Genomic DNA, 12,858 nt, shown 5'->3' on the forward strand with positions numbered 1-12,858 from the left:
GACGCCGAGCAATTTTGATTTATTGATAAATAATTGCTCTGATGATGGCACCGGCAATTAGCTGAGACCATTGAGTTGTAGACGATAGAGGTGCAAACCTTTTAATGACATCCCTGGCGCGTGGCCTTATTAGTGGGAGGTAGGAGAAATTTGGAATTTTTAAATTTCTTGTAATAATGGAGGCCCAAGTAAGAAAAGTTGTTGATGCTGTGCGTTCTTTAATGAGACTGCCCTTATTCTATGGCGCGTAACATTATTTATGTGCTTGTGCAAGTGCCTTGGGTCACATATTACATTCTAAATTTTCTCTGGTCTGGTGGGAGTCTTTGGCCGTGGCTAGTTACCACTCTACCAACAAAGCCGTGCCGCCAAGCAATTTCGCTATGATGCCATGTAGAAACCAAAGGGGAATGGGTTTAACAAAAACTGCTATACCCCTTCCAGGTTAGCTGACTTCTATCTTAAACTGCGTCTTCACTTACCAGTTACCACCAGGTGAGATTGCAGTCAAGGGCTAACATGTATCTGAATAAAATAAAATCTCATACATTTGGAGGCCTACTTAAGCGGATGGGCCTTTAAGAATCCCGTGGGAACTTTTTGATTTTCCGGGATAAAATGTAGCCTATGTCCGTCCCCGGGATGTAAGCTAACTCTGTACCGAATTTCATTAAAATCGGTTAAACTGTTGGGCCGTGAAAAGCTAGCAGACAGACAGACAGACATACACACTTTTGCATTTATAATATTAGTACGGATGTTTGTTACACAGAATGAGCTTATTTTGTGGAAAATCACAGCCTCTAGTAAATACATCTCTCTGGCTGAGACTCGAACCCACGACCGTTGCGTAACCACTTGACGCACCATCGCTAATGACAGGGCTTTGTGTCCACGACTTATGTAATTCGAAATCTGTAAAGAGTTTACTACTCTATAGCTTTGAAGATAAAGTTTAAAGTTCGATTTTGTTTATTGAAGTTGAACCCTTTTCAAAGATTTATAAGAACGTGATTCCCTGTAGTACCTATCTTGGGCGATGTAATTATAGGAAACCGATCAAGTGCGACTTGAACTCATTCATAGAAGATTCCGTACATTGTAAAGTTATTTTCTAGAATTTCTATTGGACCTACCATGATGTAAAAGAGATAGTTATCTATAAAGTGGTTCATGACCACAATTTAATTTTTTGTGTGTGATGTAACCACAAATTCACGGTTTTCAGATTTTTCCCCCTAATATCTGCTATAAGACCTACCTACCTGACTTCCTGGTCAACGGGATGTACCCTGTAGGTTTCTTGACAGACAGACAGACGTTTTTTCCTTTTGAGGTACGGAACCCTAAAAATTATAAAATTAAATAATCATTTGCTTTAACGGCGAAAAAAAAACATCGTGCGGAAATCTGCATGCCTAAGAATTCTCCAACATGTTCTCAAAATTAAGTGAAATCTGCCAATTAGCATTTTGCCAGCATGGTGAACTATGGCCTAAGCCCTTCTCATTCTAAGAGGCGACTCGTGCTCAGTGGTGGGTGCGATCTTTTATTTCGATCTTGTTCTACAACTTTTTAAAACGAATTTTAATAAGGAAATGATATTTTAACAAGAGTTGCGTTTTCTTATCGAGTTACGGAACCCTAAAATACGTAAATAAATAGTACAGTACCTAACGGATTACAAAGCCTTGGCCAGACGTTCACTTTTTGTAAGAAGGTACCTAAAAAGGAGACTCAGATCTTAGATTGGGGACGACCTCCAGGATGTTTCCAAACTTGAAGTACGTGTGAAGAATATAATTCCAAATAATATAACCAAATAACTCGTTTTTATTTTTAACTTCGACTTCTAAAAAGAAGGTGGTTCTCAACTCGGCCCGTTTTTTTTTCGACTTTTTTTAAATGTACATCAATCGATCTTATGTACATCGATTTTTTCCAGGTTTCTGGACCGATTTGCAAATTATTATTTTTAATCAACAAAGGATGTTTCGGTGGTGGTCCCATAAAAATTTCTGGATCCAACTCCTCAATCCTAATGCTGCAAGGTTACTGCCCGCAAGTGTAATAACCTGTTTAGTGTAGTAAAGTGTTTAAATTATCGATTAAACTAAAAAAAGCACGTCAAATGATTGTGACGTCACACACCGGTATTTCATAGAATCTCGCATACTAAGCGCGCGTTTTTACGTTTGATAAAAACTTTACTGATTTGACTAGTTGTCAAATACCGTATTTACCCAGCCTGGACAAAGTGTCGCTCAGGTTACGAAAATACTTTAAAAATTCCAAGCAAATTTTCTCGTGCTGATAAATGCTATAAAAAATAATCATATTCAAGGTGAGAATATTCAAAGTATTTATTTGCTTCATTCAAAAACAATGTCTCAGATACCTGTCGCATTTTTAATAAAATATGGACAGATTATAAAATTCTTAAAAGATTACTACTTGTTTAAACAACAGCATAGCGGCGTCAGGCGTCAGTAAAATAAATCGTTAAACAAAAATTAGTAAAGAATTTTTAAATGACAAAAGCAACACGTTGTTTGCTGTTGGAGGAAAAAACTACGCAATTAATAAACTTAAAGCGCTTTATAAAGCTTTGTAGTATAAAAAAGTTAATTAAATGTCTTTGTTGAATGAAGGAAAAAATTGACTTGTTCTACGGAAAAATAGTTCTAAAAGACTTTAATAGTGCAATGCCAACAATTGGGTATTTAATTATATCAAAAATAAATTTCTCAATGATTATATTAAATAGAGGATCTTCCATAATAAGTAAAATCCACGTCCTTTGTTAGTTTTAAGTTTAATAACCATTTTAAATTATAGATTAAATTTAAAAAGTACGTCATTATGATGTGACGTCACATTTCAGTATTTTATAGAATCTTGTAAACTAAGCGCGCGTTTTGACGTTTGATAAAAAGTCACTGATTTGACTAGTTGTCAAACACAGACGTCTCGGCCTAATCACGGTACATTCTAACTTAACTTTTCGGAAATGTGTTAACTTTACAGAAAAAGACAATCGTTGACAATTATCATCACCAGCTACATTATAAATCAGTCGCCGGCTCACTACTGAGCACAGGTCTCCTCTCAGAATGAGAAAGTTTAGGTTGGCAGACTTCACATACCTACCTTTGAGAACATTATGGAAAGCTGTTTGCGAGGCGCGTGTCTATCGCTAGGTTATCACCTCTTTTTACCATCACCCGCTCACTGCAGAGCACGGGTCACCTCTCAGAGTAAGAAGGGTTTGGCCATAGTCTACCACGCTGGCCATGTGCTTATGGGTAGACTTCACACACCTTCGACAACATTATGAAGAACTCTCAGGCATGCAGGTTTCCTCACGATGTTTCCCTTCACCGTTAAAGCAAGTGATATTTAATTACTTAAAACGCACATAACTCCGTAAAATTAGAGGTGCGTGTCCGGGATCGAACCCCCGACCTCCGATTAGAAGGCGGACGTCCTAACCACTAGGCCATTATCACAGCTATATTTATAGAAGACAAAAACCGGCCAAGTGCGAGTCAGGCTCGCGCAACGAGGGTTCCGTTCTTTTTCGTTACAGTCGTATTTTTTCGTCATTTTGCACGATAATTCAAAAACTATGATGCATAAAAATAAATAAAAATCTATTTTAGAATGCACAGGTGAAGACCATTCACATGATACCCCACTTGATATAGTTATCTTACTTCGAAAATTGAAAATACTTATTAGTATCATGACCACAATTTAATTTTTTTTGTGTGATGTAACCACAAATTCACGTTTTTCAGATTTTTCCCCGAATGTCAGCTACAAAACCTGCCAAATTTCATGATTCTAGGTCAACGGGAAGTAGCTTGTAGGTTTCTTGACAGACCGACAGACCGACAGACAGACAGACAACAAAGTGATCCTATAAGGGTTCCGTTTTTCCTTTTGAGGTACGGAACCCTAAAAGAGAAGAAGTTTCTTACACACGGTGCATTTCCTATCACTTGAACCACAGCAGAAGTCCGCGGGGGTCAAATAAATCTATCGGAAGGCTCTATCGGGCGCGCCGCGCGGGCGGCAGACATGAAAGTCTTAATTTATCCCGTTTTAATTGTGTGCAGGCGGCGCACTGATAAATGCACTTGCCTTTGTCAAGTGTTATTGATATCATTTGTTATGATACACCATTCATAGCGGGTACTATAAGAATATCAGAGCTAAGTAAAGTAGGATTTGTTAGAACTGTATATTTTTTTTTATTTTTTTTTATTATAAAGGCACACAAAACAGGTTTCAGCTATAAATGGTCCAAATAAAAATAAAAAACAATAGATTGAGATCTAAGCGGTAACCCTTAATATGTGTACACAACAATATATTATGCACTAACTAACTGAAAAGATACAATTTATAAAAACACAGAAAAAAGAAATACAAGAAAATTAACTATGAAAAATATACTTAAAGTGGAGAAGATGCAAAATGTTGATTAATATGTTTTTTAAATGTGTTCAAATTAATATTAAAAACCTATAAAAATAGTGTATTTTTAATAAAAAAAAAGAACTACACCATTAAAAGTCAAATACATGGTTAGAATCTTGCAATTTTTATTTTACTTATCTATTACATTAGCGGTATAAATCAACAGTAGGTTTTCAATTCATCAAGAGAGCATGGTTTATCACAGCACTCACTCACAATCTGCCGTTTCCCCCTTCCCATACTTCTTGCTTTCTGTGGAGACACCTTCCAATTGTAGTCATAGTCAATAGAGTTTGGATACCTCTCTTCTGAATCAATAGAGTATGAGTACCTCTTTTCCGAGGCAATAGAGTTTGAAGACCTCTTTTCTGAGTCTAAATAGTTTATGGTCCTCTTGTCTGAAGGTACAGAATTTTCTGAGGTCGTTTCTTGATCCATATAGTTTAAAGACATGATCTCATAATTCATGGACCTTTTTGCTGAGTTCGCGAGTTGTTGGTCTATGTAGTTTAACAAGCTCTTTTCTGACTCAATAGAGTATGAGGGACTTATTTCTTCCTCTATGGAGTATGTGGACCTCTTTTCTGAGTCCTTATAGTTTGAGTACCTCTTTGCTGGTTCGTTGTAGTGCGAGGAGCTTTCTTGGTTTATTTTGTTAGAGGATCTATTGTCTGGTGTAGGTGTCGGATCGCAAATAAGAGCCATTGCCATGGCGAGTCGTCTGCCACAGTATTTTCGTAGTTGAGCTTCAGATGTAAAGCACATAAATGAAATTACGGTGAGGATTACCAAAATCTGCAACTTCATCTTGATTGGATTTCTTTGGAATCAGTAGTTCTTCGATGGATGTTGTGTTTGAAGTGCGATGTAGGGAGGGAATTTCAAGGGTTTTATACTTTGATTTAGGTCATTAATATTCAGTGTGTTAAGGTGATCCTAATGAGACCTGAATACGCATTGTATATGTGGGTAGTTAGATAATTATATCATACTTGGATGACTGCTACACGTGGGGTTTCCTTGTTCTCTAATTATGCAGTGACGTCTTAAGTCACCTTTAAAGTGCATCCCTCATTAATTCATACTTTCATATTAATCCATACTACTGTCTGTCTGTCTGCTAGCTTTTCACGGCTCAACCGTTCAACCAATTTTGACGAAATTATGGACAGAGATAGCTTACATCCCGGGGAAGGACATAGGCCACTTTTTATCCCGAAAAATTGAAGAGTTCCCACAGGATTTTAAAAAAGCTAAATCCACGCGGACGAAGTCGCGGGCATCATCTAGTTCATTATATTCGCGATAGGTTTCCTATTCAATAGAAGATTTTTTTTAAATTGCGTCAGGCTTAGATACTCCTTATTAAAAGCTCTGGCTATTAGCTAGCCAGGCAAATGTTGTTGAATGTTGTTACAATTTATCGTTGGCATATCTAATAAAATAAAATAAAAAATTAATCTTTGAAAAAATACAACTAACTTTCAATTCAATTCAAACTTTACTCGTTAGATACATCTTGAACTAGGCTAGCTTTGGGCACGTTTTAGTTATCTCAGATTCGATGTAGACAATCGAAAATATTGAAATCCTTATCTTTTTGTAGGGAATGTCTGTATGTTTAATTTAAAGTTGGTTGTACCTAAAGTTGAGCATTTTTTTTTGCCTATTCGGTCTGAGATGAATTGGCAAAAAAATATGCTTGCCAACAAAACTGTATTACGTTTGTGATTAAAATTGTTCCTGAAAACTCTTTAATCCGGATGGTTTTGGTCCACTCAATACAAATCTGAGCAAAATCGCAGTATAAACGAGTCGTGCTCGTAGGTAGGGGACCGCCTGGTTTCAGGCGACGCGACGCAAAACTGTAGCGTGTGGAAGTCCCTATAAGAGACCTATGACGTCTATCGGTTGATAATAATGATGATAGGCATAAATAGCTTTACTTTTCGATGTACAGAGCACCGATTGTATGTGTATTGCTGCCGATATTCCTACCTACGCACACAATCTTACACAATGAAGCCTTTTATGTCGTCTGAGTCGATCCAGCGTTTCCAAAGAGTCCAGCATTGAATGCCTTTATTAGAGGTTTATTAGTCTCATAGGCCACAGGAGCGTTTCGGATTACTCTCGGTTTTATTGCGCGTTGGTTACGCTTAGACAAACTACAAAACGTGAGAACGCACTAATAGTTTTACTCAGTCGTTACTAGGATTTCGTTTGACATTTTTATAGGGTTCCGCTGTCGGTCTGTCAAGAAACCTACAGGGTACTTCCCGTTGACCTAGAATCATGAAATTTGCCAGGTATGTAGGTCTTATAGTAGACATTAGGGGAAAAATCTGAACACCGTGAATTTGTGGTTACATCACACAAGCTATCGAAACTTTCAAAGGCCCATATTACAATGCATTTGCTTTTTACTATATTTTTACCAGGAGACGCGGGTTCGATTCCTGTTGGTCTACAATTTTTGATACCTATGTATTTAAATTATTTAGAAATTTCCTTATAGTGTAGGTAAAACACTATAGAAATTATAAAAATATGATATTTAATAACTTAAGACCACTCTACACAGAAGAGATTTTATATTCAGTGCCAACCTCCACATTAGCATAAGGAACAGTGTACTCCCAGGCGGGAATAAATCCTGCAGTCTGTTATCAGGCCATTATACGCGATAACAATGCCACTTTAGATAAGCGAGATCGAGCGATACGATTCAGGGCGAGTGGGTCCGCTCGCTCGAATTATTTAGACATTTACCAACGTGATAATGACTTTATTTTACTTCTAAATAGTATTCAATGGATGTCTCTTTTATTCATCTTCTCGATGATGCCTGCTAGTTTGTTGTCGATTTAGATATTTAAAAATTCCGTGGGAACTCTTTAATTTTTAGGGTTCCGTACCTAAAAAGGACAAAAAGGAACCCTTATAGGATCACTTCGTTGTTTGTCTGTCCGTCTGTCCGTTGTGGCTGTCAAGAAAACCTATAGAGTACTTCCCGTTGACCTAGAATCATGAAATTTGGTAGATAAGTAGGTCTCATAAAACAAATAAAGAAATAAATCCGAAAACCGTGAACTTGCGGTTACATCACCAAAAAAAATTTAAAAAGTGTTTATGAACAAATAATAAATAGGTATTTTCAACTTTCAAAGTAAGATAACATATCAAGTGGGATATCATATGAAAGGGCTTTACCTCTACATTCTTAAACAGATTTTTATTTATTTTTATGCATAATAGTTTTTATTTATCGTGCAAAATGTCGAAAAAATACGACTGTAGTACGGAACCCTCAGTGCGCGAGTCTGACTCACACTTGGTCGGTTTTTTTAATGTAGGTACCTGAAATACCAAAGATAATAATATGTTGATGAAATATTTTTACTTTAGTCAAAAGTAAACTTTTTTATAATATGGTCTAATATGGGCTTAGCTTACACAATAGATTTATGAGCTAGCGGCCAACAGTCGATTAGCATTCAGGCCGCGATGCGTGGAATGAGAAGATTATGAATATTTCGTGAGGCGGCGCGATTGTTGGAAATTACTTTGTTTTTCATACCTAATCATTTGTTTTATGGCGGAACGGTTGAAGAATCTCAACGACTTAATATGAATTTTCGAATAAATTTCGGTCCCTTAGTGGCAATCGCATGGGATGATTTCTAGTAGAAGTTTTTGTTCTTCTTCTCGAGTCGACGGTCACCTCAAATACGGGCAGCCCAAAAAGCCGCAACCGCGATAGCTCGGCCGGTCGGTAGCCTCGTGTACAGTGGCGTGCAGGTCATAGAGGCATAAATGCACTGCTTACACCAGTTGTAATAGTTCAATGCATATTTTTCATTATGACCTGCCAGTAAACAGGTTCCTACCTAACTAATGCCTACCCTGGCTTCAAATCCTGTGCACGCCACTGCTCGTGTAGCTCCTGTAGTAGCTTGATTTGATACAGACTTTAACTGGATTAGAAGGCTTAGCACTTCAATTCCATAGTGTGATAATTGCAATCAATCCGAATGACTGAAACTCGCCGTGGGCGATCATCATCATCATCATTTTATCAGCCTGCGGGTGTCCACTGTTGAATATAGACCTTCCCAGGTGTTAGCTTATTGAAGCCCCTTAAACAAATATCAAAATATCTTCCATCTTAGACTGCATCGTCACTTACCACCAGGTGAGATTGCAGTCAAGAACTAACTTGTATTTGAATAAATAAATAAAAATCCAATAGGCCAAATTCGGAAAATAATTCCATGAACTAAGTATATCGTCTACCTCGTACTCATTATCGAGATTGCATTTTTGCCTCCAGTTAAAAAAGAGATTGTATAATTTTCTCGTCATTACCAAATTAGGCAAGAGTTGAGACCACATTATAATGCAGTATAATGATAGGTCAAAATATTGGAGCCATGTTAATATGGATATGATTCGTATCGCAGAGGCCCGGGCGGAGCGGAGCGGAGGTGTGATACCGCCTTGGGCGCGCCCATAAAGTTGGGTCTAAGTTATAAACTGCACGAAAATGTTTTAAAGGGATTTAACGTTCCGGTACGATGCCGCATAGAACCGATTACAGTGCTGAACCGCGTCTTAGGTGGCTTCCATCTTAGACATCTTAGACAGCGTCGTCCGATGAATAAAAAAACAGCGATACTGCTTACATAGTTTTTTTCTTAGAATAACAGAAGTATCTCTATGCACCTACTACGCACTAGACGGGTCATTCGGAACAATTTTTTTCAGTCCAGTCCAGTTCAGTCCAGTTCATACTAATTTTGACAGCTGCATGGGTCAACCTCAATGGCTGCATGACAGTCAGAAGATGGTTTTTGTTTGAAATAGCCCTTGATATACAATAAGTAGGTACTAAAGGAGAAGAGTTGCACTTGTTTAATAGGGTCTTGGACTGTAGTCATAAAATGAAGTGATTTTTTGTATAGCGGTAGTTTATGGGGCTAGAATTAATTATTAAAGAGAATGATTTAAAAAAGTCATGATTTTTTAAAATTGTTCTACGCACGGGTCTCCTCTCAGAATAAGAAGGATTTGTGCATGCCAAGAACGGATTGGCAGACTTCGCACACCTTTGAGATCATTATGGAGAACTCTCGGGCATGCAGTTTTCCTCACGATGTTTTCCTTCACCGTTAAAGCAAGTGATATTTAATTGCTTAAACTTTTAATACATTTACAGCTACGAGTATATTTTAAAATAGCTAATCGCTATACATTATGGCTTGCACCACAAATTAATTTGTCCGTCCGTTAGGGAGATGAGTATTAACTATTAATAGTTTGATTGGATCAGCTCTTATCGTTAATGTAGGGTGTTATAAGTGGCTCGTTAATGCGCTCCGCACTTTCTTAGTGCCCCATTACTTATTATATTGATAGTCAATTAATTTTATATCCATAGGTACTTCCTTACTAATTTTACAAATGCGAAAGTGTATCTGTCCGTGTTTCTGCTTTTTCATGGCCCATTCGTTAAATCGATTTTGACGAAATTTGGTGCATCCCGCTAGACATCCATACTAATATTATAAATGCGAAAGTGTGTCTGTCTGTCTGCTTGCTAGCTTTTCACGGCCCACCCGTTCAACCGATTTTGATGAAATTTGGTACAGACATGGCTTGCATTTCGGGGAAGGATATAGGCAACTTTTTATCCCGGAAAATCAAAGAGTTCCCACGGGATTTTTAAAAACCTAAATCCACGCGGACGAAGTCGTTTTTTATCCCGGTTTTCGCAATGAAATCTTGGACATAGTTTAAAATAACTGCAAAACAGAAGAGCTGTTTTATTAAGTTCAATTAAGTGGTTAGTGCCAATGACGTTAAAATGACGTCATTTCGATGTTAATGAGACATGGTTCCAGCGCAATAGCAATTTGCGGGACTTGTAGTTGGTGGCGTACCTACCACCTATCTGGTGGTAGGTAGCGATAGTAGGTACCTTAGTAGTACCTTATTATTGAATCTATAGATCTATATTAGTCTATGGATCGTAAAGAACGAGATTGGAACGCGGCGATGAACGTTTGACAAATAAATTGAACGTTTTAGAAGCTTTTGTAATACATTTTGAAAATAGAACGCGCGGTAAGGGCAGAGGTGTACCAAGAGCAAAAAATGAAATATTGTATACTCGTATTTAATAATATCTTTTCAAATTCGTTGTGCCAAATCTTTTTTCCACACCTTTTTTTGCAAACTGTGGAACCATAACTACCTTCAGCGTTATTCTCACTAGATTTTAACGTGGGGTAATTCAAGGGGGGGATCAACAAATCCTGAAAGGCAAACGCGATTCCTTTAGTGCTGTAAATGTTCGTGGTCGGCAGTAATTATATTATAACATCAGGTGACCCGTATATGCTCGTTTGCTCGCTATTTATAAAAAAATCTTCAAAAAAGGTATAACTTAAGTAAACAAATATAACTAACGTATACTTATTTATTTTAGAACATTTCTTTTACAGTTTTAAATTTAAAATATAGTTTTAGCTTACAGACTGTTTCAAACCTTATGTCTTTTATAATCTGTCGTAACCCATTTAGTTACAAAAAGAACTTCTCGAAGAAATATAATAAGTTTCCACGTTATAATTCATCTGCGTTGATTAATAGTTAGGTCTATTTTTATTTTATTTATTTACCAAAATAAGCGTAAAATAATAGATGACATGATTTAAAGTGCTGGCAAAGCCGTTTACTATTGCTTAAAAAAACATTTAATTTTAGAACGAGCAACGAGAAAATTCTGCCAACATCAAACAATTTTCATTGAATGAAATTTCATGAAATCAAACTTATTGATTTCATGTAAATATATTTTAAAATAATTACGACAAAAGAAGATTACAGAGTTAATGATAATACCTATAAATGTATTTCGAATGCGTGAACGATTACTTATTTAAGATGGAATAAATTGTCGAAGTTTAATTTGCGTTCAGAAAGTAATGAATTGCTCATTGTGTATTGAAAGGTTCCCGTTTCTGAACGCGATACAAATACAATGGCGGATTAGGGCTGTCTCTCACAAAAGATAAAATCTAAGGCTGCTTATATGATAAGCTTTTCCTAAACCGACTTATCAAAATAATGTAACTCTGCAATATACAACATTATACAAAAGTTACAATAATGTAAGGCACGAGAGTTAGTCGAACACAAGATAAATTGAATACTTAGTAAATAACTTAGTAAATACTGTCAGTTTTGAAATAGAAATATGCAAAGACGAAGATCTCTTCTAATTTTATCAGTTAACTAGCTTATTCCCGCGACTTCGTCCGCGTGGACTACATAAATTTTAAACCCCTATTTTACCCCTTAGGGGGTGAATTTTCAAAAATCAATTTTCTTAGCGAATGCTTACATCATAATAGTTGTCTATATGCTCAGCCTGCTCCATCCAGTAGTTTGAGCTGTGCGTTGATAGATCAGTCAGTCAGCTTTTCATTTTATATATTTAAACGAAGATGATATTATACCGTTGTATGATTACAATATTAATAAGAGCTGAAAAGGTAACAGAGAGACATAAACCTATGATATCAGCATCGAGTTGTTATAAAAATATGTCATTTTTTACTATCTTAATAACATTTGGTTTTACTCAGACTGAACTTATTAAATTAAGAAAGCTTATTATGTATTCATTCGTTTGGAAAACCCCAATCTATTGACAACCCTGTTTCTCGTTCCTGGCTGAATGGAGCATTCGGAATTTAAATAAACAGTAATCCGCGGTTCATATATTTTCTGTGACTGTGTGTTATTTTAAATACGTTCAAATTTTGAAAGTGTAGCGAGAGTTTTAAAAATGTGTGCGACATTTTTAAACTTTTAACCAGTGGTGTCCAATTTAGATATGAAACGTTAAACTTTTATTTAATTAACTGTAATTAATTAAAGTTTTACAGATTTTAATCAAGCTAGTTGTGGTAAAGTTCGTTCATTTGAAGTATTATTTTAAAGAAAGATCTTTAAAAATATCAAAGCCATAGGCTACTAATTTTTCATCATGAATGTTCTGGTATTTTTGGTGACAAGAAATTCCGAATATTTTTTATTTCAGCAAGCTTATTTTTCTCTTTTTATGCTAAAAACAGTTTTGTTGAAGTAGAAAACAATTTAATCTTTATACATACTTTTATTAGATCTAGGTAAGAGTTTGCATACTTTTATTTTTATCTCAAATATGAGGACCTCATTCTATCTTCAAGTCGGGTGCAGATTCGCAAATGAAAGAACCATTACGATTTGAATTTAGAACGAGTGAACCCATGTGAATGGAAACGAGCAATTTGTGAAGCTCATACGCTTACTACTGCAGGGTAC

General features: G+C 36.3%; 2 protein-coding genes across 3 annotated transcripts in view; one reads left to right on the forward strand and one right to left on the reverse strand.

Moving 5' to 3' along the window:
- Nucleotides 1-12,858, forward strand: part of LOC117988279 (netrin-1-like) — a 199,256-nt gene that overhangs the window by 52,249 nt on the left and 134,149 nt on the right. The window lies entirely within an intron of this gene.
- Nucleotides 4,610-5,332, reverse strand: LOC117988280 (uncharacterized). Its single transcript, XM_034975407.2, has one exon. The coding sequence runs from the start codon at nt 5,290-5,292 to the stop codon at nt 4,645-4,647; it is 648 nt and encodes a 215-aa protein (XP_034831298.1). The 5' UTR covers nt 5,293-5,332; the 3' UTR covers nt 4,610-4,644.

The sequence above is a fragment of the Maniola hyperantus genome, chromosome 14 (genome assembly GCF_902806685.2).
Source record: "Maniola hyperantus chromosome 14, iAphHyp1.2, whole genome shotgun sequence".
In the NCBI taxonomy this organism is placed as follows: Eukaryota; Metazoa; Arthropoda; class Insecta; order Lepidoptera; family Nymphalidae; genus Maniola; species Maniola hyperantus.